The sequence below is a fragment of the Delphinapterus leucas genome, chromosome 14 (assembly GCF_059928025.1).
Source record: "Delphinapterus leucas isolate spDelLeu-1000000601 "Yukka" chromosome 14, BTC_Dleu_Yukka2, whole genome shotgun sequence".
Taxonomy (NCBI): domain Eukaryota; kingdom Metazoa; phylum Chordata; class Mammalia; order Artiodactyla; family Monodontidae; genus Delphinapterus; species Delphinapterus leucas.
This window is the reverse complement of record NC_143142.1, coordinates 26,683,770-26,707,198: the sequence shown is the minus strand read 5'-3', so window position 1 is coordinate 26,707,198 and position 23,429 is coordinate 26,683,770. Positions and strand designations below refer to the sequence as shown.

The 23,429-nt window shown below is 58.9% G+C and overlaps 3 protein-coding genes across 5 annotated transcripts in view; all 3 read left to right on the top strand.

Annotated features, from left to right (window-relative positions):
* CLTCL1 (clathrin heavy chain like 1) overlaps positions 1-1,966 on the top strand; it is a 32,271-nt gene extending 30,305 nt beyond the window's left edge. Inside the window, exon 3 of the mRNA XM_089894840.1 lies at positions 985-1,966. Within this exon, the coding sequence (XP_089750966.1) occupies positions 985-1,165 (181 nt within the window). The 3' untranslated portion in view covers positions 1,166-1,966. The remainder of the gene's footprint in view (positions 1-984) is intronic.
* SLC25A1 (solute carrier family 25 member 1) lies at positions 1,819-5,108 on the top strand. 2 transcript variants are annotated; one of them, XM_022551271.3, is made up of 9 exons: positions 1,819-2,015; positions 2,272-2,379; positions 2,448-2,547; positions 2,633-2,771; positions 3,142-3,226; positions 3,370-3,474; positions 3,566-3,681; positions 3,758-3,831; positions 4,047-4,268. In XM_022551271.3, the coding sequence occupies exons 1-9, from the start codon at positions 1,931-1,933 to the stop codon at positions 4,159-4,161; spliced, it is 927 nt and encodes a 308-aa protein (XP_022406979.1). In that variant the 5' UTR covers positions 1,819-1,930; the 3' UTR covers positions 4,162-4,268. The 2 variants fall into 2 exon arrangements, with proteins under 2 accessions (XP_022406979.1, XP_089750953.1); XM_089894827.1 differs by lacking the exon at positions 3,758-3,831 and having other exon boundaries at positions 4,047-5,108.
* Positions 5,109-6,668: 1,560 nt separating this feature from the next.
* On the top strand, positions 6,669-23,355 carry GSC2 (goosecoid homeobox 2). Of its 2 annotated transcripts, XM_022551373.2 has the most exons (4): positions 6,669-8,930; positions 16,372-16,447; positions 19,441-19,694; positions 20,216-23,355. In XM_022551373.2, the coding sequence occupies exons 1-4, from the start codon at positions 8,820-8,822 to the stop codon at positions 20,318-20,320; spliced, it is 546 nt and encodes a 181-aa protein (XP_022407081.1). In that variant the 5' UTR covers positions 6,669-8,819; the 3' UTR covers positions 20,321-23,355. The 2 variants fall into 2 exon arrangements, with proteins under 2 accessions (XP_022407081.1, XP_022407082.1); XM_022551374.2 differs by lacking the exon at positions 6,669-8,930 and having other exon boundaries at positions 9,243-19,339.
* Positions 23,356-23,429: the final 74 nt, after the last annotated feature.

The following is a 23,429-nucleotide window of genomic DNA, read 5'->3' as shown; positions in this document are numbered from 1 at the left end:
GGTGCCTTGGCAGCCAAGTGCCCACTTGAAGGCACAGGGCTGCAGCGGAGGCTGGGGTTCACCAGGGTCCCCCGCCCCATCTCTGCCTGGTTACAGAGGTCATGGCGGGTGCCCTGTGTGCCCGGCCTCAGCTCTAACTCTCCTGGAGGCTGTGTGCTTGCTGCCCAGCCCCCCACCAACCCCAGGCCCAGCCCGCACGCAGCCTGTCAGGCAGCCACTCGGCACTCTCCTCTTTGCAGGTGGACAGACTGGATGCCCCAGACAGACTGTGGCAGTGAGAGGAGCACATGGTGGCACCTGCCCCTCTCCTGTTTGGTAGGGGGCAGCCCGTAGCCCCTAGTCCCCTGGGGAGGGGAGGAGAGTGGGGCAGTGATTGACACTGCCTGCCCTTCCCTGGCTGGGTTTCGGGCAGGGTGGGATGGACAGGGAGAACAAAGGTCAGTGCTCCAGGACTGCTGGACTGGCATGGCCTCATCTTCCCAGATCTGCATGCCTGGTGGCTGCCCAGCTACAAACACTGCTGTGTCCCCCCCCCACCCCCCCCACTGCCTGGCCCCAGGCAACAAGCCTGCGCTTGCTCTGCACTGGAAAGCTGCCTGGAAGGCCTGGCCGTGAGCAGTCAGAGCGGTTGGTGTCCTCTACACAGAGGCTGCAGGAGGGACACAGGCCTGAAGTTTGTGGGCAGGCAGCACGGAGCCTCAGGCCTCCCACACCTGTGTCCTCCATACTCAGGCCCACCCAGCATTAATGTCAGTCTGTTTCTTAATATTTTGATGGGCATGCATGGACGCAGCCCACTGAGCTAAGTAGGTGTCTGTGTGGGGACTAGGTTACAGCCTGGCCAGCCCTCCAGGGGCCCCACAACAGCAACTCCCACCATCCCTGCAGCCCCTGTGTGGTCTGGGCTGGCCTGAACCCTGCTCCTTGGACCCCTGGCCACTCGGGGGCAGCAGGAGTCCTCACCCTGGGCCTCTTCTTCCGCAGGCCGCCGCTACGCAGACAACAGGCCCACTGCAGGCCCGGCCTGCCGAATCCCCCGCCGGCTCCCTTGTGCAGCTTCCGCGGGGAGGGCGCCGGGTGCAGCACCCTCTACGGGTCACTAACCTCCCCAAGGAGCGCGTCATCCCAGAAGCGCAGAGAACCCACGGGAGACGGGACGCCTTGACGTCATTTATTTTGCTGGAGCCCAGTGATGGCAGCCTCTGAGCCGCCCGGGGCCTGGGGCGGCCACTGACTGCCCGAGGCAACCGCTGCGGCCGCTGCGCAGGAGGTGGACTCCGACCCCTGGGCCCTCTGGCTGGAGCCTGCACTCTTGGGGAGTCGAGCGCAAGTACTCCCAGGCGCAGGGGAACGGCGCCCTGTCCACTCCGCGCTGGCAGAGCTGCCCCCACCCAACGGGTCACTTTGCAGACCCGCTGGACAGAACGTGTAACTCGCACATTAAATGAAAGTCTGTTTATCCGGGCCGAGCTTCCCCGCCGGTGCTGGCGTGGGCGGGAGGGGCCAGAAGAGCTGCGGAGCCTCTTGTGGGGGGAGGGCGGTGAGCAGGGCTTGTCAGGGGTCTTCTCCCCACCGTGTGCGCCGCCCGGAACCTGGAATCCCGCGGCGGCCTCGCAGCGCGTTGGGTGCGGGGCGGCCCCGCCCTCCCGGTAGGGAGGGGGCGGCCCCACGCGCCCCGGGGGCGGGGCTCCGGGGGCGGTGCCTAGTCGGGCCCGCGCGGCCATTGGCTGGGCCGCCGGCCCACCCGGCCTTAGTTTCCCGCGGGCTCCGGGCGGCCCGGGGGCAGGGCCGGGCTCGGACTACGCAGGGCGGAGCCCCGGAGCGACGCGGCCGACCCGCCCCGGCCCATAACCGGCGCCGCCGCCGCCGCCAAGACCGAGCGCAGGAGCTCGGACCCGAGGCCGCCGCCGGGCCCCGAACCCCGCCCGCCATGCCCGCGCCCCGCGCTCTGGCGGCCGGCGCACCAGCGCCTGGGAAGGCCGCGCTCACGCACCCGGGGAAGGCGATCCTGGCAGGTGGGGCACGCGCACGCGGACCCCGACCCCCACCCGACCCCGCCGCGTTTCCGGGTGGGTCCGGGACACCGGCCGCGCTTCCGGGCGGGCCCGGGCCCCTCCGCGTGTCCCCCCGGGTCCCCCGCCAGGACCGCGGGAGGGGCGTGGGCCCGGCTCCCGGGCGACGGGCAAAGTCCGGGCGGGGGCAGGGGAGGGGCACGCCGGCAGGGAGGGGGAGGGGTCTCAGCGCGGTCCGGGTCTCGGTCCTTCCCCGCAGGCGGCCTGGCGGGTGGCATCGAAATCTGCATCACCTTTCCCACCGAGTATGTGAAAACGCAGCTACAGCTGGACGAGCGCTCGCACCCACCGCGCTACCGGGGCATCGGTGAGTGGGGGCGGCCGGCGGGGGCGGGCAGGCCGGCGGGTGGGGTCGCTGACCGCCCCCTCCCCCAGGGGACTGCGTGCGGCAGACGGTCCGCAACCATGGCGTCCTGGGCCTGTACCGCGGCCTCAGCTCCCTGCTCTACGGCTCCATTCCGAAGGCGGCCGTCAGGTGAGGCGGGCTCGGGGCCCCGGGGCCGCGGGAGGGAGTCCCGGCCCCGCGGCGGCCCCTCTCATGCCTCTGCCTCCCACCCCAGGTTCGGGATGTTCGAGTTTCTCAGCAACCACATGCGGGACGCCCAGGGACGGCTGGACAGCACGCGCGGGCTGCTGTGCGGCCTGGGCGCTGGTGTGGCCGAGGCCGTGGTGGTCGTGTGCCCCATGGAGACCATCAAGGTGGGCAGGTCTCGGTAGGGGACAGGCGTGAGAGAGGGCCGGGGTGGTGGTCTTGTGCCCGGTGGAGACCATCAAGGTGGGCAGGGGTCTGCCTGGGGAGCCTGGAGCAGGAGGCCCGCTGGAAGAGCCTTCTGTGGACTGGACTCTATTCTGGAGGCAGTGGGAAGACAAGGTCTTAAAAAACTTACGAGCACAAACCATAAGGTAACACGTGTTTGCTGCCTAAGTTGTGGGGAAAAACCAGCAGACGTGACGGCAGAGGCTCCTCGGTAAGGCGGCCCTCTTGCTCCTGGGGCCACGTGTTTCAGAGGCCAGGTGTGCCCTTGCCCTGACCCTTGGGAGCCAGCGCCTTTGTTTCCCTCTTTCTCAGGTGAAGTTCATCCATGACCAGACCTCCCCCAGCCCCAAATACAGAGGATTCTTCCACGGGGTCAGGGAGATCGTGCGGGAACAAGGTGAGCCACTCAGCCTTACCCTCAGGTGGGGTTACGGACCTGGGTCCGGCTGGAAAGGGCTGGCACCTCCCCTTCCTGCCTTGGTGCTCCTGCGGGCCGGGGCCTGGAGGCGTCAGTGTGACCGCAGTGCCTGCCCGCCCCAGGGCTGAAGGGGACGTACCAGGGCCTCACGGCCACCGTGCTGAAGCAGGGATCCAACCAGGCCATTCGATTCTTCGTCATGACCTCCTTGCGCAACTGGTACCGAGGTGCGTCTGTTCCCCAAGACCCTACCTCCAGGCCTGGAACCCAGCCCTTGTCCTCCGTCCCCTTCTTACCGCAGCCCTCACGCCCATCCAGGGGACAACCCCGACAAGCCCATGAACCCGCTCATCACTGGCGTGTTTGGAGCCATCGCGGGCGCAGCCAGTGTCTTCGGGAACACTCCTCTGGACGTGATCAAGACCCGGATGCAGGTGGGGGCGGGGCCTGGGCGGGGCCGGGAAGGGGTGGGACTGGCTGCTGAATCCCGCAGCTGCTGGTGTTCTGCAGGGCCTGGAGGCGCACAAGTACCGCAACACGTGGGACTGCGGCCTGCAGATCCTGAGGAACGAGGGGCCCAAGGCGTGAGTGGGGGAGGGGCAGGGCTGCCGTCCCCACCCCAGGCCCCCGCCTTCCACCTGGGCCACACCTCACCTCCTGTCCACCCACCCCAGGCCCTCCCTTTGTCCTGTCCCCAGGGAGTCTGCTCTTTCTGCTCTTGCTCCTCCCTCGGATCTCTGGACCCACCCACACTTTCGAGACAAGCTGGCTTCCTCTTCTCTTCACCCTCTTCCCTCAGGTTCTACAAGGGCACCGTCCCCCGCCTGGGCCGGGTGTGCCTGGACGTGGCCATCGTGTTCGTCATCTACGACGAGGTGGTGAAGCTGCTCAACAAAGTGTGGAAGACAGACTGAGCCCCGGGGTCTGCGCATGGGCTGCCCCCAGCGCCCCCTTCTCACAATTCCAGTGCAGTCGTGCCAAAAGGTCCCCTTCTCCTGTCCCTTACAGTCCATGGCCCAGGGCTGTCCCCTGTGGCCATCGGGTCCATGTGTCCCTTGTGGTCTGTATGACACCGCCGTGGTGTCCATGTGTCCAGCTGAGACCGGGTGTTCCTCTGGCCTGTGAATCTGTGCCCACTTGTCCACGTGCTTACTTGTATGCCTGTGTTTCATGTTTCGTGTTCTGTGACCCTGTGCCCCACTTCCCGGGGTGCCTGTGCGGCCTGGGTCACGGCCCTGTAGCCATGGCCTGGTCCCAGCCCGGTGCCTTCCACCCTGGGCAGCAGGGGCATCACGCCGGCCTACCACAGCTGCCTCCGGGCCTCAGCCTGGCCTCACTGCATTCCAGGGGCTGCGTACTCCCCGCTTCTCCCGCCACTGGCCTTAACCAGCCCTTGGGCCCTCCCTCCGCCCAGGACAGGGTGGCACCTGCCACTCTCAGGACCACCCTTCCAAGGCAGAATAAACTGGATCCTGTTGCAGCCTCTTGTCCCTGTGTCAGCCCATCTGTGGGTGGGCAGTGGTGGCCACACCTCTGCCAAGGGCAGGCCCACTCCTCATCCGAGGACACTGTTGGGGCCAGGCAGGCTGGTGGGCAAGCGAGCTGTGGCCACAGTGTTAACCCCTTGGGAGGCCTGACGCCAGGCCAAGGAACATCTGGCCTCCATCCAGGCCTTGCCTGTGGCCTGGGGGCAAGATCCTGCAGGGTCACCTGGCAGGCAACATTGAGTGGGCAGAGGAGAGCTGCCCCACGCTGGTGGCTGCACCTGGAGACAGTGCTCTCAGACTCTTGTCTGTCCTGCAGCCTGTGGCCCAGCCCACCTTACCCCCTCATGGTTTCCCTGTGATGGTCTGCTCAAGGGGCACTGCTTTGGGGTGACCAATTTTTGGTCCCCTGAGAGTCTGAGCATGAGGTCCTTTGGTTTTTTTTTTTTGGCTGCGTTGGGTCTTCTTTGCTGCGTGTGGGCTTTCTCCAGTTGCAGGGAGCAGGGCTACTCTTCGTTGCAGTGCACGGGCTTCTCATTGCGGTGGCTTCTCTTGTGGAGCACGGGCTCTAGGCGCACAGGCTTCAGTAGTTGCGGCACACGGGCTCAGTACTTGTGGCTCGTGGGCTCTAGAGCGCAGGCTCAGTTGTGGCGCATGGGCTTAGTTGCTCCGCGGCATGTGGGATCTTCCCGGACCAGGGCTCGAACCCGTGTCTCCTGCATTGGCAGGCGGATTCTTAACCACAGTGCCACCAGGGAAGTCCAGGAGGTCCTTTCTTAATCCTTCACTTAGGCTGGGAGGTAGCAGCCCTGGGGCAGGAAGGGGTGGGCACTTAGAGCCCTCACCCCACAGCTCAACCTCAGGAAGGTGTCCCTCTTGCTGAAGACCCCCTATCCCGGGACCCAGGCACAGCTGGGAGCCCAGCCCAGCATGGGGGCCAAAGAACCCTGAACTGGAGGGCCCCTGTGGCCCAGATCTGGCTGGGAACCACCACCCACAAGCCAGGTGGAGGAGGTGTGAACAGGATGGGATAAGCCAGTGCCCCAGGCTGTGAGGGGCCGAAGGAACTTCCTGTCCAAGGGACTACAGGGCAAAAGCCACACAAAGGGCTTAGCTCAGACTGGGAAATAACCTGCCCGCAGGAGACTCCCAGCAAGCAGGTCCCATTCCTGGAGCTCCTCCTTCTGGGAGAGAGTTCCTCACCCCAGCAACCTCACACAGCACCTGGTGTCTGGGGCAGATCTGGGGGCCGAGGGTGGGCTTGAGGGTGCAAGGGAATGTGGTTTTGAAGGACCAGGCTGTGTGTGTGCCCTCAGTGCTCACAGGAGATGCAGGAGAAAGGGCCCAGCAGCAAAGCTTCCCTGTTCACAGGCTGAGGCAAGCCACCTAATCTTTATTTCCCAACCTGTGAAATGAGGTGACACAAGAACCCACTCCAGTGGGCTATGAGGCTGGAATGATGTAATGTCTGTAAGGCACTTAGAACAATGCTTTGCACAGAGTGAACCCTCACGGGAGACTGCTGGCAGTGCCCCAGGGTCCCAGGTAGTTCCTAGAGCGGGCAGAGCCCAGGAGCTGGGCCCTGAGGGGACTCAGTGTCCTGGAATTCTGACCTCTAGGAATGGCGTCTGCTCATTGACTGCACCCCAAGTCCTGTCTCCATCCCCTTTCACGAGGAGGAAGGGGACAGGCTACTCTGAACTGAAAGAAGGGCATGGGGACCTGTACCCAGGAGGGGAGGGACCCCTCTCTTGTGCCACACAGCACAAGGTGGACAGCAGGTAGCCCAGCCAGAAAAGTTGGTTGAGCTGGGCCTGTGTCCCCTGGGGCTGTGAGCCTGGAGAATCCACCAGCCCCAGTGGACCACTGGTCCCCCACCCTGGCCCCGCCTGTTCACAGGTAGCTGGAATAAGTGGGCAGCCTCAGTTCCTGGAACTGAGACCTGAGGCGGGGTGGGGTCTCTGAGCTGAGAGAAGACCATCAAGGCTGGAGGGAAGTGAGCAGGTGGAGAGTGGCTAGAGAGGCAGGCAGATGCCTGGAGGGAGCTCAGCTGCATTTAACCAAGATCTTGAAGGCTGCAGGGAGGAGGCCGATGGCAGGGGACCTTGCCTTTGCAGCACTGGGGCAAAGGGGCAGAATGATGTGGGCAGATCTTTGAGCAGTCGGGAGGCAAAAGAATCAACTTCCAGGGTGATCCCTCACCAACCTGGACACACAGGCCAGGGCCAGGGAGAGCCCCAGGAGGTGACTGGGTCTGCATATCAGAGGAGAGATGTGAGCTGAGTGTGGAGACTCCAGGTCACCATATGCTGCCCACAGCCAGAGCCTCTGTGCCCAGCTGGAAGCCACTCAGCCTCAGGCAGCCTTCACCATCTGGCATCATCTTGAGCCTGGGATCATCACAAAATGTGCCCTGGACAATGGCCTCAGACACAGGCCAAGGGAGCAAAGGGTGAGGTGGTGGCCACTCCTGGGACAGGACTTGGCCAACCTCCAGCCCCATCACAGAGGCCCTCAGGCAGCTGCTCTCCAGGGCCCCCCGCCCCCACTTCCTTGAGGCCTCTCCTCACCCACTATTGCACAAGCGTCCTCTGGTTTTTCCATGTCCTTGTGTAGGTGATGAATGGCAATCAGAGCTTAGTACACACACACAAAGAGTCACTCCTGACAAATGGGTCTCTCTCCTTTTAGCCAACAAAGAGAAATCTGTTTTTTGGGTTGTGCCCTCAGCCTTCACAGCAAACACAATCTGAGCTGAGGATGCCAGAGTATTTTCCTCACTGACATTCTGCTTCCTACGTGTTCTCAGATTCCCTGAACCAGGATCCTTTGTATAAGTCACAGAATCGGGGGGGGGGGGTCTGAGGATCTCCTGCCTCCTTAAGATCTGGCAACAGAGCCAAGGAGAGAGATGCAGGCACAGTGGAGAACTAGCCGAAAAGGACAATGGGAGGACCACAGAGAACACCTAGGATCGTGGACAAACGTAGCCTAGGCCAACAGAGTGAGTGAACCACGGAAAACATGGTGGCCCCTGGTGTGGCCTTGTAGCTCTCCTCTTCCCACGCCCATCTGGCGAATATCCCTAAGAGTAACCTCCCCTCTGCTCAGATTGGTCTAGGCCCTGACGCCTGACACTCCCCAACTGTTGTCACTTTTGTTTCCTCGGCCTGGCCAGCCACTCCCACTTATTCCTCCATTGGCTGGGCCTGGCCCTGTGGCCCTACTTGGCCACAGGACTGTCATCTCCCGAGTGACCTCCAGAGATGGGCCATCCCAGCGCCCTTGCTCAGCAGCCGGCAGTGGCCTGCCGCCCAACCCCCCGCTGAAAAGCGGTCTAGGGCTCAAGCTCTCGGGCCAACAGGCCTGTCTGTCTGTCCCTGGCGGCCCTCCAGGCTGACCGCACCCTGAAGCCCCGCCTCCAGCCCACTATCCTCGCGGCCCGAGGGAACACCCCCCGACCCAGGGCTGTGATCGGGGAGGTAAAGAAACATCCGCGACCGGGGCCGGGGCGCGGGGAGAAGCTGTGCCCGCGTGCCGTCAGCTAAAGGCCGCAGACCTTCAGGGCGACTCAGCTCCCAGCCTCGGAGATCCGGAGACACTCAGGAAGTTTTCCGGACCCGCTCGTGGGGGAGGAACCGAACTCGCCGGGGCGGGAACCCGCGACGCCGGCAGGGAGCTCGGGTCCTGGCCTCACAGAGAGAGAACCGAGGCTGGGGGGAGCGGCGCTGCTCACGCCCGGAATTCGTGCGGCGCGCGCTGATGGCGTCACTGCGCGCCCGGCCGGCGCAGGCCCGCGCATGCGCTCGGCCGGCAATCTGAAGGCCCCTCCTGCTCACTGCCGTCAGACCCAGGTCCTCGGAGCGGATCGCTTGTACCCCGACCTTGTCTGCAGCCTCCAACAGTCAGCGCTCGGCCGGCGCAGCCACCATCGCCCACCCTCCCCAACGTCCAACGCCCACGCTGGACGCTGCCACGGGCGCTGCTGATGCACCTGCCTGAGGCTCACCCCTGTATCTTCCTCCCCGTGCAGCTTTTTGCTCTAAAGTCCCCAGTCTCAGCCACGGGAAAGGACATAGGGTCGCGGGATGGGACCAGGAGGTCCACCAGCCTCTCCACTGATGGCGCCGCCCAGTCCTCCACTGATGGCCTGCCTGGCCATCTCCAGCCCAGCCACCTGTTTCCAGTCGTGGACTCAAGTAAGGCACGGTGACCATGGCACATCCCCATGGAAGAGGCGCCCAGGGCAACCATATGGTGCATGCACACCCCTCTAAGTCCCCCACTCCCGGAGCCTGTCATTACCAACGCAGGAGAAGGAGTGGGGCCTGGGGCATGTCCCTCCAGAAGGCAGCAGTAAACACAGGTGGCACCCCTGGTCAGTGGGCCTCCTGCCAGGACCTTTCCTCCTCTCAGTCAGCCCCACTTCTCGGATGGGAAAACCCAGGCGGAGACAGAGGACCTCTCTGGGATCTATGGAGGCCCAGGTCTGCACAGTCCTCACCCTGCCCCACCTAATGAGGAGCTGAAAATAAGCGGTTGGGGAGGCCGCAGATGGCATCACATCAGCCGGCTTAGGGGTCCACACCCTGGGATGGGATTCCAAGGGAGCGATGGAGGGTCTGCAAGGAGTGGCTCCTCCCTGGCCTCGGACAGCATCCTCTTGGTCTGCGACCTGCTTCCTGGCCTTGTGGGATGGGGAGGGGTGTGTGCCTTGCTCAGTGGGTAGGCCGGCATCAAGTCCACAAGGGATGAACAGAGCCAGACGTGGAGTGCAGAGGGGAACAGGATGGGGAGGAGCCGGCCAGGAGAAGGGAAGGGGTCCCTGAGGACAGGCAGGGGCTGTGCCCTGACCTCCCGCAGAGGCTGGCAGAGGTGGAGGCTGCAGCCAAGACCCAGGCTCCACTCACACCTGCTGGGCCAGGTGCACGCATAACCCGTTGGCCTGAGGGACCGAAGGGTTCATCCCTTCCTCTGGTTCTCGGGACTGGGCTTGGCCCAGTCACCGCTGAGAAAACCGAGACCAGCCCGGGGCCTGGACTGCAGAGGTCCAGCGGCCGCTCCACCGAGGGGTCCCCCGCGTGCGCGTCCCGCTGACAATTGAGCGGCCAAAGCAGATTAGCCCTCGTGCTAATCCCCGCTAATGGTTTCAGAATCCCCGGCGCCGAGCGGCTAAGCCGGCCTTTCTCCGCGGCGCGGCCGGCCCTCCCCGGCGGCCTCAGCCCGCGGCCGCGCGATGCTATCTCGGCCCCGCCGCGCTAATCCCCGCGCTCGCTTTCTTCCCGGGCCCGCTCGAGATCGGCCGATTGGCCCTTGATTACGGCTGCTATCGAGGGCCTCTTTGTGCTGTGGGCCCTAAATCCCCTAATTCCGTGATAAAGGAGGCATTAGCGGGCGTTTGCTGCTGAGAAAGGCACCGGCATGAAAGAAAGCAATCAGGGGAATCCTGATGGCCTCGCCTGTCCCGCCGGGGAGGGGGCAGGAAAGGGGGCCCGGGTGGGCGCTGCGGGGAGAGGGAGGGTGGGGGCCACTTCCCACCTTCATCCCGAGTCCGCCTTCCCCAGCCCCCCGCCTTCCCCAGAGGTCCTGCGCCCAGGACCTCTCCCCGCCCCCACCCTGGCTGCCGAGGGACCACGCTCCCCGCCTCCCCTCTGGCCTCACCTCCGCACTTGATGGGACCTAACCCCCAAACCGGCCTTGGACCTTGCTGGGCCTACCTTGTGCTCCGGCCTCTGACTGTCCAAAGCCCGTGGTTCCTCAGGACTTACCTGCAGATCCATTCCCTTGGCCCCTGATGCTCCTCTGCCCCCTCCTCACCCCCCGGAGTTCCTGCCCCCCATCTGCCCCTGTCTCTTGGCACTGACCAGCTTTGACCAGTCCTGGAAGCATCTGGGTCCGCTCTTTAGTCGGAGAAACAGAAGGGAGGGCAGCCGGGAGCGACTGGGATTGTGGAGGGAGCGTGTGCAGGGGGAGGGGGCCTGAGACCCCTGGCGGCGGGCAGGTGGGGTGCGCAGGGAAGGCCCCTCTGCAGAAGCCACGCTGAACCCCAGGATGGGGCTGAGAGCACCGGGCTGGCTGCGAGCTGGGCGCAGTGGCGGAGCTGACCCAGAGTCTGGGCAGCTGGAGGAAGGAGGCAGAGGCCAGCTGGGGCAGGTGGACAGAGGTGTCAGAGTCCAGGGGCTGGGGGAGCACGGAGATAAGGCGGCTGATCCTCTTATCCTGAGCGTTTGGAGCAGGGGAGTGCCGTGATTGGATCTGTATGCAGAGCGCACCTGAGCCACCACAGCAGGCTCACTTTGGGGAGGGTCTCAGGCCAGGAGAGTAGCCGGGAGTATGTAGAAAGGCCATTGTGGGGGCCCAGGTGGCCGGCATCTGCATTGGCACTGAGGGGGTGGCAGAACTGGTGAGATTTGGGGGTGGCAGTAGGGGAGTGTCCAGCACTGCATGCAGTTTGAGGCTGGGGCAGCTCTGAGGGCAGGTGGGTGTCAAGGAGGCACATGGGTGGGTGGGCCACTTACCTGGGTGGACAGGTGTGCATTTACCAAGGTGAACGGAATTCTAGGTGTTGTTTACCTAGGTGGCGAGGTGGAAAGGCAGGCCGTTCACCAAGGAGGACCAGCGGGTGGGTGTGGACCAGCGGATGGTGTCGTGGACCCCTTCAGTGGTCAGCTCACCCATCCTGCGCCTCTGAGTGTTGGCGACCAATGGTGCACAGCTGCCTCCACCTTGGAATGTTGCCCTGGGTGATGGAGCCACCTACACAGCAGACAAGGACTAACCGGCATAGGGACTAAAATGCTGGTCCCTGCTTCCTCGAGACAGTTGAAAACTGAAGCAGTCTGTGTCTGCCCCAGTGCTTCCATGGGGGTTTCCAAGGACCCAAATGCCTTGTCGCTTAACACTCCACCCCTCACCCGTGTCACCCTGTTCATCAGTTTCCCAGGAAGCAGGGCTCTCAGTGTGCAACTGGGATGGTTAGTCCCCCAGTGCTTCTGTTGTGTGCCCCCAAAAAGAGATGCTGAGGTCCTAAGTGTTGGTACAAGTGTTGACCCTCCTAGTTTCTACCTGTTCATATCCATGTTTTCAGTTTTTTAAAAAATATATTGTTCAGAGTTTATCATTGTTATCCATAGGAGGATTAGTCCAAAGCAAGTGACTCTACCATTAAGAGAAGTGTAACTCTGCTCACTCATTTTAAATATGTTTTGAGGCTTATCTAAATACTAGATACCGGTTTTTTGTTGTTGTTTTTTTTTTAGTTTTTGTTTGTTTGTTTGTTTTGACCATGCTGCGTGGCATATGGGATCTTAGTTCCCCGACCAGGGATCAAACTGTGCTAGGCATAATAATGGTCCCCTCGAAGATGTCTACATCCTGAGCCCCAGAATCTGTGAATATGTTACCTTACATAGCAAAAGAGACTTTGCAATTGTGATTAAGTTTATCATCTTGAGATAAGGAGATTATTTCTGGTGGGTCCAATGTAATCATGAGGGCCCTTAAAAGTGGAAGCGGGGGAGAAGAGGTCAGAATGATACAATGGTCAGAAAGACTTGACCTACTGTTGCCGTCTTTGAAGATGGAGGAACAGGCTATGAGCCTTGAGAAACTGGGAAAAGCAAGGGGATGGGTTTTCCTTCATCTATGAAAAATATAACCTTTGCTGCATCTATGAAAGACCTACATCTATCATCATACTTAGGGCTTAAAGACTGAGTTGTTTCTCTCTAAGACTGGAAGCAAGGCAAAGATGTTTGATGTCTCAATTTTTATTCAATGATCTACTGGAGGTCTAGACATTTCAATAACACAAGAAAAAGAAATGAAAGCCTGGAAATTCCCTGGCGGTCCAGTGCTTAGGACTCAGCACTTTCACTGCCGGGGCCCACGTTCAATCCCTGGTCAGGGAACCAAGATCCTGCAAGCCATGCTGTGCCGAAAAAAAGAAAGGAAGAAAAGAATGAAAGCCATAAAGATTGTAGATGAAGAAGTAACACTAGCAGATAATATGTTCATGTGATATCGTCATTTACATAGAAAACCTTAAAGTATATACAAAATCAAATTGAGGTCTATAAATTAATACATGAAATCAGCAAGTTTGGATTGTATTTCCCCCAAAAAAGTATGTTCTACAAAGGGCCAATAGGCACATGAAAAGATGCTCAACATAACTAGTCACTAAGGAAATGTAAATCAAAACCATAAGCTACCGGGAAGTTCCCTGGTGGCCTAGTGGTTAGGATTCAGCACTTTCACTGCGGAGGCCCGGGTTTGATCCCTGGTTGGGGAACCATCCCACGTGCTGCCAAAATACCAAAACAAAACAAAAACATAAGCTACCACTTCACATCCATTAGGATGACTACAAATTTTTTTTTTTTTTTAAAAAGGGAAAATAACAAATGGTGGTGAAGATGTGGAGAGATTGGAATTCTTGTGCTTTGCTGGTGGGAATGTAAGATGGTACTGCTGATATGGAGAACAGTTTGGCAGTTTCTCAAAAGTTAAACATACAATTATCATGCGATCCAGCAATTCCATTCCTAAGTATCTACCCTAAATAAGTGAAAGCAGGGACTCGAGCGGATACTTATACACCCATGTTCACAGCAGCACTATGCACAACAGTCAGAAGGTAGGAACAACCCAAATGTCCACTGACGGATGAATGGATTTTAAAATGTGATGTATACATGCAATGGTACTCAGCCATAACCCCTGGTTGTCAGGGGCTGAGGGTAGGAGGAAATGGGGAGCTAGCGTTTAATGGGTACAGGGTTTCTGTTTGGGATGATGGGAAAGTTCTTGAGATGATAATGATGATGACTTACAACATTGTGAATGTACACTTAAACATGGTTAAAACGGTCAATTCTATGCTATGTATTTTTTACCACATTAAAAAATAAAATAATAGAAGAGCAAAAGACTGAAATCACCAGACCCAAAGGAGTGTCACGATCCCTTGCTCAGTTTCCAGCCAGTTCTCAGACCCAGACCTCGTCTGCTGAAGTCTCCTCCCGTGAGGAAGGATCCGGCAACACTGTGGAGAGTGTTTGTAGGCTTGATGCCCCTAATCCTCTGCAAAGGTACGTATGTCCCTTTCCTCAGGTAATTTTATGCTGGAGAAGAGGAAAACCCAGGCCATCTCAGAGCCATTGGATACAGTCTCCATGTTAACACTGGTCCCTGGGACCCAATGTGCCATCATGGCCTCTCCGTTGGATTGGGAATATAGAGAGGGCAGGCGATAAATGGAGTACTGACCCAACTCCATCTCACAGGGGACGCCGGGGGGCTCCTAACCTACCCACTGGCTATTCTCCAGTTTCTGAATGCATAATTGGAATAGACATATGTAACATTTGGCAGAACTTCCGCAGTGGTTTCTAATCTTTAGAGTAAGACCTATTTTGTAAGTGAGAGCTCCTGAACTGCCCCCTACCAAGATGAAAAAAATGCTTTCTCTTAGGAAGAATAGCAGAGTTGAATGTCATGGCTAAAGACTTAAAGGATGCAGGTGGTGGTCTCTAGCAAACCCATGATTTAGTTCATTAGTCTAGCTCCTGAAAAAAATAGATGGATTGTACAACAGTTCTTTGTGATAAAACACTCAACAAACTTGAAATAGAAGGGAACTTCCTCCACCTGATAAAGGGCATCTGTAAAAAAAATCCACAGCTAACATGATACATTATGATGAAGACTGAATCCTTTCCCTCTAAGAGCAGGAACAACATGAGAGTGCCCACTCTCACCACTGCTGTTCGGTGATTTATTGGAGGTTCTAGCCAGGGAACTTAGACAGGAAAATGAAGCAGAAGGCACCAGTGTTGTAAAGGAAAAAGTAAAGATCTCTGTTCACAAATGACATTACCCTGTATATAGAAAACCTTTAGAATCCACAAAAAACTATTAGCATTAATAAAATCCAGCAGGTTGCAAGATACAAGATCAATGTACAAAATCAATTGTATTTCTATACACTTGCAGTGAGCAATCTGAAAATGAAATTAAGAAAACCATTCCATTTATAATAGTATCAAAAAGAACAAAATACTGAAGAATAAATTAAAGAAGTAAAAAATGTGTACTCTGAAAATTACAAACATTACTGAAAGAAATTATAGATGATCTCAATAAATGGAAGACATCCTATGTTCATGGATTGGAAGAGTTAATGTTGTTAACATGGCAGTGCTCCCCAAATGGATCTACAGATGCAATGTAATCTCTATCAAAATTCCAGCTGGTCTCTTCGAATAAACTGATAAGCTGGTCCTAAAATTCACATGAAAGTTTGTGGGAACCAGAATAGCCAAATCAATGTTGAAAAAAAGAACAAAGTTAGAGAGCTCACACTTCCCAATCTCAAAACTGACTGCAAAGCTACAGTAATCAAGACAGTAAGGATAAATGTATAGATCGATGGAGCAGAATTCAGAATCCAGGAGTAAGTCCTCACATTTATGGTCAATTGATTTGCAACTGGAGGGTGGGGAACAATTCGAGGAGGAAAAGAATAATCTTTTCAACAGATGGGACTGGGACAACTGGATATCCAAATGCAAAAGAATGACATTGGATCCTCACCTAACATCATACACAAAAATTAACTCAAAATGCATCAATGTAAGAGCTAAAACTAGAAAACTTATAATTTATAAAACTGTAAAACATCAGGGTTAATCTTCATGATCTTGGATTTGGCAATGTCTTCTTACAAATGACACCAGAAGTTTAAGCAACCAAAGAAAACAATTCAACTTATTCAAAATCTTGACATCTTGTGCTTCAAAAGACACTATCAAGAAAGTGAGAAACCACCTACAGAATCGGAGAAAATATTTGTACATTATATATCTGATAAGGAGAGGGGGATGGTGCCAGGTTACAGCCTTGGGACCATGGCAGCTGCAGCCTGTCCCACTAGCCTTCCACTTACATCCAGAAAATGTGCCCAACCAGAATCCTGGGGAGTTTGACTTCAGTGCACTTAACGTGAGAGTGGGTGGGCTGAGGGTGGCAGGGCTGCAGGAAGTGCCCCAGCGGTGTGAGCTGGTGACTTGCAGCTGCCCCTTCCCTGGAGCATCACTGGTGGGAGCTGCCTTGGCCGAGAAGGCTGTGCACCCCAACCTCACTAAAGGGGGCCCCAGAACCCCTGGGCTAGAGTGGAACCAGCCTCCCCTCAGCACCCACCCCCACTCCCTCGGGTGCTCCCCCACCACAATCACTGATTACATCACCATCACTCCAATGTTGCCTTTTTCAAAGTGTCCAATACATGCAGTCATACAGTATGTAGCCTTTTGAAAGTTGTTTACTAAATACTATGTGTGTGAGGTCCATCCCTGTTGTTGCACGTGTTGCTGTCGCTCTGGGCTCCTCCCTGGTGTGCATGGACCCCGGACCCCGGCGTGTTCATCCATTCACCAGCTGATGAGAGTCTGAGTTGTTTCCAAGCTTTGTCGATAGTGATTAGAGCTGCTCTAAACATTCATGGGCAGCGTCTTGTGTGAGCACAAGTTTTCATTTCTCCAGGGTGAATCCCAGGGATGGAATTGCTGATACATGCGGTAGGTGTAAATCTAACTCTGGCTGCTTTGTTTTGAACATCTCTTTCTCCTTCCTCTGTAGGGAGCCAGAGGAAGCCAGGCAGCTCCTTCAACACCCCTGCTGGGCATCTCCGTAGCTACATCATCTGCCTCACCAGGTACATTTCCTATTTCCTGTTCTATGACAGGTGACAATGTTGTTAAACTTCTTGCCACTCCACAACAAGGGTTTCCTTCCCTCCATCTTCCAGTACATTCTCCTCACCTTCCCTAAGACCCACCGTCAGTCTCAGCAGGTTCCTTCCCACTCCCCCCGCTGCCTGGTCACAAAGCCAGTGCCCATGGTTTAGGGTTTGTATCTGCAGCATTGCATTCCAGTACCAGGACCCGTCTGGTTACCTAGAGCCCATGACAGCCACCTCACACTCAGTGCTGAGGACACCACAGTCACCTCCTATTGTTGCCTCTCGCCGTTCTCACTTTCCGTCTCCTGCGATTGCAGTAGATGGTGGCTGGGACAGAAGCCACCGGAAGGCTGACTCACCCCTTGGCGGTGCTCCATACTGGCTGTTGGCTGGTCCTTAAGCTGGAGCTGCTGGCGGGAACTGCTCTGCCTGTCCTCTCCTTGTGGCTGCAGGCACCTCCTCGCAGCGTGGTGGCTGAGCTCGGAGAACAAGCATCCCAAGATGAGAGAGACAAACTGTGTCACCCAGCTGTAGGACCTGGCCTCAAAAACCACAGTGTCACTTCTGCTGCCTCCTAGTGGTTAGAAGCGAGTCACTAAGCCAGCCCACGTTCAGGGAGAGGGGATTAGATTTCACCTCCTGAAGGGAGGAGTGTCAAAGTATTTGCTGACATCTTTGAAATGCATCACGGTGGGCCGCTTATCAAGGTGGACAGGTGGAGAGATGGTGCATCTACCAAGGTGGATAGGTGGGTAGGCGCCCCATTTATCAAGGTGGGGAATACCAGGCAAGGGATGGATTTTGAGATCTTGAGTCTGCCCCAGGCATGGTGACTGGGAGATGTTCATTGGTGGCTGAAATGGGACATGGAGCAGAGGGAGAAGTCAGGCTGGTGGTATCAGCTGGGGAGTCCTTGGCACAGAGGTGGTGTCTGAAGCTTCAGAAATGGGGAGGGATAAAGGAACAACCAGGGCCCAGCCTTTATGACCACTGACCCTGTAGCCCCCATCCTTGAGGAACTGACTTCAATGGGTAGTCGGCCCCCAGGTGCCTCTCTGATCTAATGGTGAGCACATGGTTCTGCGAGGGAAGTTGGCTGGGAGAGGTTTCCAGGGTCACCCAAAGGGACACGTAGGAAGAGATGGGAGCTCTGGGGCAGTGGCAGCCATCTTGCGACCATGAGGTGGACCACTCACAGATGTGGTGGCTCCTTCACAGAGCTTCCAGATTAACAGATCCTGGGCAGTCCTGGTGTCAGGACTCTTATGACAGTTGAGTCCGCAGGTTCTGTCACTTGAAGTCCAGAGTCCTCACTGACACCAGAGTGGAGTCAGCAAGGGAGCTTGAGGAAGGGTGTGTGAGGTGGGAGGAGAAGCATGAGACTGTGTGTTGCCCCCCTAATGGTACCTGCCGTTCATGGAGGCCCCTGCCCAGCGGGGTTCTAACCTCGCACACAGTAACTGGTTGAGCCCTCCAAGCACCTGAGAGTTAGGTCACTGTTATTATGCCAGTTTATAGATTGGGAAACTGAGGCACGGTGGGGTGGTGGCGGTGGTGGTGAAGGAACCTATCCCACAGCCAGGAAGTGACAGCTGGGGCAGAAGCCAGGCTGTCTGCTGCTCTGTCCTGTGAGCCACACAGTAACTTTTCAGAGGTCCAGAGAAGGCCTTCAGCAGAAGTCCTGGCCAGCTGTCTGACACTGCTTAGATGAGGACGAAATGGTCTTCCCGGAATTTGGCAAAGTGCAGGTCACCGACAAAGTTGGGCAGAATGACCCGGAGGGACGGTGTGGACGGAGCTGAGGAGTGGGGGTGTGGACACGGGAGTCAGCTCCTGAGAAGAATGGCTGTGAGGAGGGTGGGGAGGCGTGGGATGATTTGGGGGATGCTGGGAAGTGCCGGAAAGCAGATGATAAGTTTCCCCGGAGCACGTAAGTGGGGCCTCCGATGGGGCCCAGGGCAGTGGGGCTGCGGGTTTGGTGATGAGCAGAGATAGCTTCCCGCCCGCACCCCCGTTTCCTCCACGAGGTTGAGACCCGGGCTCCTAAGTATGTGTGTGGAGGGGGCGGGGGAATTTGGGCCGAAGTGCGGTGGGACCGCGGGGTTGCCGAGGGTATTGGGCCCCATTTGAGGCTGGAGCTCAGGAGTTTGGGGGCCAGGAGACTGTGCAGTTTGGGGGGGGTGTTCTCCAGACTTGCTCCTCCGCCTGGTAGGTCCCCGAAGGGGACAAGGAACCAGCCCTGGTCGCGGTGGCTACAGGACCAGGGCACCCAGGAGTTGGGCCAGGAGGCGGCCCCGCGCCCAGGGTCTGCCGTGGTCCGGGCGTCCTCGGGCCCTTGCCCACGCCGCAGGGTTGGACCGGGGGCTGGCGGGCACTGGAGGCGGCCCTGCGCGCCTCTGCCAGCCCTGTGAGTCGGGGGCATGGACTTGCAGCGCAGGGCTTCCTGCGACCGCTCCCGCCCGCCTCCGCCGCCGCCGGGGATTAGTACGCTCCTGGCCGCGCGGCGGGATTAACCCGCGTGGACGCGGCGCCCGGCTCGGGGATTACGGCGCGCCCCCCCGACGGATATATTCCCGCGGCGACGGCGCCGGCGGGCGGGAGGAATGGCGGCGGCGCGGGGCGCGGCGGGCCGCAGGGGTCCCGGGCGGCCCTGCCCCTTCTCCATCGAGCACATCCTCTCCGGCCTACCCGAGAGCAGCCCCCCGGCCCGGGTCGCCCGCCCCCCGCCGCCCGCCGGCAGCCAGAGCCCCGCGGAGCCGCGGCAGCCTGAGGCGCCCGAGGCCGTGCCCTGCGCCTGCTGCTGCTGCTGCTGCTGCGGCCCCCGCGCGGCGCCCCGCGGGTCCCCGGAGCCGGCTGCCGGCCTGGGTGAGTGGGCGCGGGGCGCGGGAGCTGAGGGACCCGGGGCGGCGCAGGGGGGTGCGGAGCCCGGCCCCCGGCCCGCGCCTCACCGAGCCCTCGTCCCGCAGGCGCGCGACTACCGTGGCCGCTGAGGCTGGGGCCCGCGGCGCCCTTGCCCTTGGCCACACCCACCGGGGGCTCCGGGGCGCCGCCCGGCGCAGGCGGCCCTGGTCCACAGCGGCGCACGCGGCGCCACCGCACCATCTTTAGCGAGGAGCAGCTGCAGGCGCTGGAAGCGCTCTTCGTGCAAAACCAGTACCCCGACGTGGGCACTCGCGAGCGCCTGGCCGGCCGCATTCGCTTGCGCGAAGAGCGCGTGGAGGTGGGTGCCTGCAGCCTTGGAAGAGTCGGCCTCGCGTGGCGGGCGGAGGCGCACAGGCCCCGGAAAAGCAGGGGCGCCGGGTGGGTCCCTGGCAGCGGCGCCTGGGGATGGCGCGGGAGGAAGGGCGCGGGCTGGAGCAGAGGTCGGGCTCGTTTTCTTTTCCTTAGTTTTAACCCCCTACCCCCCGCTCAAGACAAATGAGGCGCGCGTTTCTGTTCCGGAATTTGGGGAACTCGGAAGAGCGCGAAACTGTTGAAGGGGCGTCCCGGGCGCCGTCGGACGGAGGCGGGGGTGGGAAGGGGCGGACGAGGAGAATGCTCCGGGTGGGAAAGGGGTCCCGGTCCCGAGGCCCGAGCGCCGGTCCCCATCAGCAGCGGATGAGGGGCGGTGGCTCAGCCGCTGCGCGGGGCCGGCCCCGCAGCCCGCGTCCGTCCTGAAGCCCCGGCCGGTGCACTTGGGAACCGCGCGGGACGCGGGTCCGGGGCTGGGCCTGCCTGAGCGCCCCTCCTCCTCCTCCTCAGGTCTGGTTCAAGAACCGCCGGGCCAAGTGGCGACACCAGAAGCGCACATCGGCGTCCGCGAGGCTCCTGCCGGGAGCCAAGAAGCCCCCGAAGGAGAGCTGCTGACGGCTGCAGAGTTACTCCTGGGCTCGGTGGCACCTTATGGGGCCGGCTCAGGGAGAGGACAGACCTACCCTAATAGGAGTTGGGAGAGGACGCCAGCCTCTAACCTGGTGTCTGCCCAGTTGCCTGCGTCCTGGAGCTCAACGCGGGAGCCCCTCTGCGTGTGTCCTCCGCGCCACCCGCCCCGCGGAAGGAGAGCGCACCGATGCTCCGTGCTCCATGCGCCTTCCCTCCCAAGCGCAAGCGGGCAGGAGGGCCGGGGAGACTCGGGGGTGGGGTGCGGGGCACAGAGCAGATCAACTTTCTCAATCCCCCACCACACCCCAGGAGGCACCAAGTCACCCCAGGACAGGAGCCACCCCTTGTCAACAGTGGCACCCAGCGTCCTCATCCCCGCCCACTTCCTGCTGGCCTCAGTCATCTCCTCAGCAGGGACGCAGCCCCCTTGACCGGCCTAGAACCCTCCAGAGGCTGGGCGGGTGGGGTCTCTGCGTCCTGGGGCTGGTGCCAGGGGCCTGGGCGTCCTGACCCGCGGAATAAGAAGGCTGGGTGAGGTAATCTCCAAGCCCCGTTCCTGCTGCTCAATCTTGTGAGTCTTGTGTGGATACTGAGAAATAAACAAGCTACTACAAGCTCTGAGAAAGCAGTCCAGACTCGAAGTCTTCCGTGGCTCCACTCCACACCCAGCCGGGACCTGCCCCTCCTCTCCTTCCCAGGGAGTGAGGGGCAGGCTTGTCACAGCCCGGTGAGTCCTCCGTCCCTGTGCCAGGGTGGGCCCAGCAGAGCAGACTGCCCCACAGATCATGGCCCGGCACCCTGCACTGGACTCTAGGAGCTGCTTCTTGGGTGGGGGTCCTTGGTTTCCTCACTCTGGGGTTTCCATGCAGGAGTGTCTGCCTCCCTCACAGCAGCCAATCTCTGCCACCCTGTGGGGTGGGGCCAGGTTCAATTGGGAGAATCCCCCCCTCCACTGCCTTGGAAAATGCTGTCACCTCCATCATCCTGGCCCCAGCAAGAAGGACAGCGTGAAAACAAGGCCTCAGTTCCCCAAGTTGGCCTGTATGGTGGGTGCGAGGCACCTAACACCCCCCTCACCTGGCGTGGGGACTTTGTTCTGCCTCCTCACAGGTCCTGGAGGGATGCAGGTGGGTATCTGGCAGGAGACACAGTCCCTCCACAAAAGGTGCAGAAGCCAGGGCAGCTCCTGGGCGGAACTCTCTGAAGCAGGTCAGCTCAGAGAACACAGAGCGCGAGGGGTCCCTGGGCAGGACAGCAGCTCTCGCTCACCCTCCAGGATGCACACTTCCTGTTGTCACAGAGCCCGTTTTCCTGAATCCTGGCCGTATCCCTGGAGACGGCACAGACTGCCTGTGGAGCTTCCCCACAGCTGGGACACCCTCATCCCCCTGGTCCCAGAAAGCTCGTCCTCGTTGGCTGAGTGGCTTTACGTCATGGTGTGGGGCACCCGTGATCAGTGCTCTGCTTTCAAGGGACCAGTAGTTATGCTGCCCTCCTGGCTTTTCCCTCCTCTCCAGCTATCTTGGGCAGGCTCGCCCCACAGCTGCCTGTAACACAGGTGTCCTTGGGCCAAGCCCAGACTCTCCCCTCTCATATCCATTCTCACCCTGGTTTATCTCATCCAGCCTCAGGCTTGAGTCCCATCTCCGTCTCACATTTACATCCCAGTCCAGGGTTCTCCCCTGTGCTAGGCAGTTATGTCCAGCTGTCCCTTTTATGACTCCACCTGGAAGACCAGGGCTCCTCTAGGTCACTTTGTCCATGGCAGGCTGTTTCCCTGTGCATCCCCGGTGCGTGAGCCAGAGAGCTAGGGGCAGGTGCCCTGACCCCTCTTCTCCCTCACCAAACCCAGGCCAACGGCAAGTCGATTTTACCTCCCCAAACATTCCCAGAATCTGCCTTCTCCCCAGCTTCGACTGCACCAGCCTGATGAAAATCGCTGTAATCTCTCACCTTGACCGTTGCAGCTGCCTCCAACTGGTCCACCTGTACCTACTCCGGTTCGTCTGTGATTCATTCTCCATAAAAGTCAGGGTGCAACTCTGAACATGCCTCTCCCCTGCCTACAGCACTCCCAGGGCTCCCACTGCTCCCAGAACAAAGACAGAACTCCTCGCCGTGACCCGTGACCCATGACCCACGAGCCCCGTGCAGCCTGGCCCTGCCCCTCTGGCGTCAGCTCCCACCCCACTGCTCCTTGCACTTTGTGTATCCAAAGGTCTCCTCCCACTGGAACTTTGCACATGCTCTCCCCCTCCACCTGTTCAATGCCTGTTCATCCTTTGGATCTGAAACCACTTCCTTCCTGGGGAACTTCCCCTGACTGCCCCCTAGGTAGGCTGTCTCCTAGGTAGGCTACCACCTAGGTAGCCTGGGTAGGATGCCCACTAGGTAAGATGCCCCCTGGGTAGGATGCCCCCTAGGTAGGATTCTTCTTTTTTTGCACCTACCCACTGCTGTGTTATGCTTGTTTGTGGGTTGATCTGGTTAGTGTCTGTCTTCTGCATTCAGCTGTCAGCTCCACAAGGGGAGGAATCATACCACGGAGTCCCCACTGAATTGTACTGAATCGTTCTGGGGCAGAAATTGTTTGACATAATTTACAACCTTTTGGGAAGACATGATCTTTCGTGAAAAATGCTTAGACAATTTTCTTGTCCATTTCAATGAGGATTAGCCTTCTGGGAAGCCAACTCTGGCACTTAGGCACCAGACATTTCTTTTCTTGCATAAACTTTGAATAAAAAATTTGAAACATATATACCCAAAATTTTGGAAGCGTATTTTTTAAAATAACATAGAAGCGTATATTGATTATTTGAGAGAAATTGGAATTCCAAAGCTTCCAATTCCGTAGTGCTTTAATTTTTCACGACTAGCGGGAGCAACATGCCCCTAGCCCCTATCGCAGCGCCCCGTGGCTCCCACAGCCCAGATACTAAAGACCAGAGCAGGGCGGGACGAAGACTACAACTCCCATAAAGCTCAGGGCTCATGGCGACGTCACACGGAGCGCGGGCCGGCCTTCGAAACGCGCGGCTACCCCATTGGTAGGGCTGTTTCAGGCGCCTGCGCAGTTGGAGCGCCCCGCCCC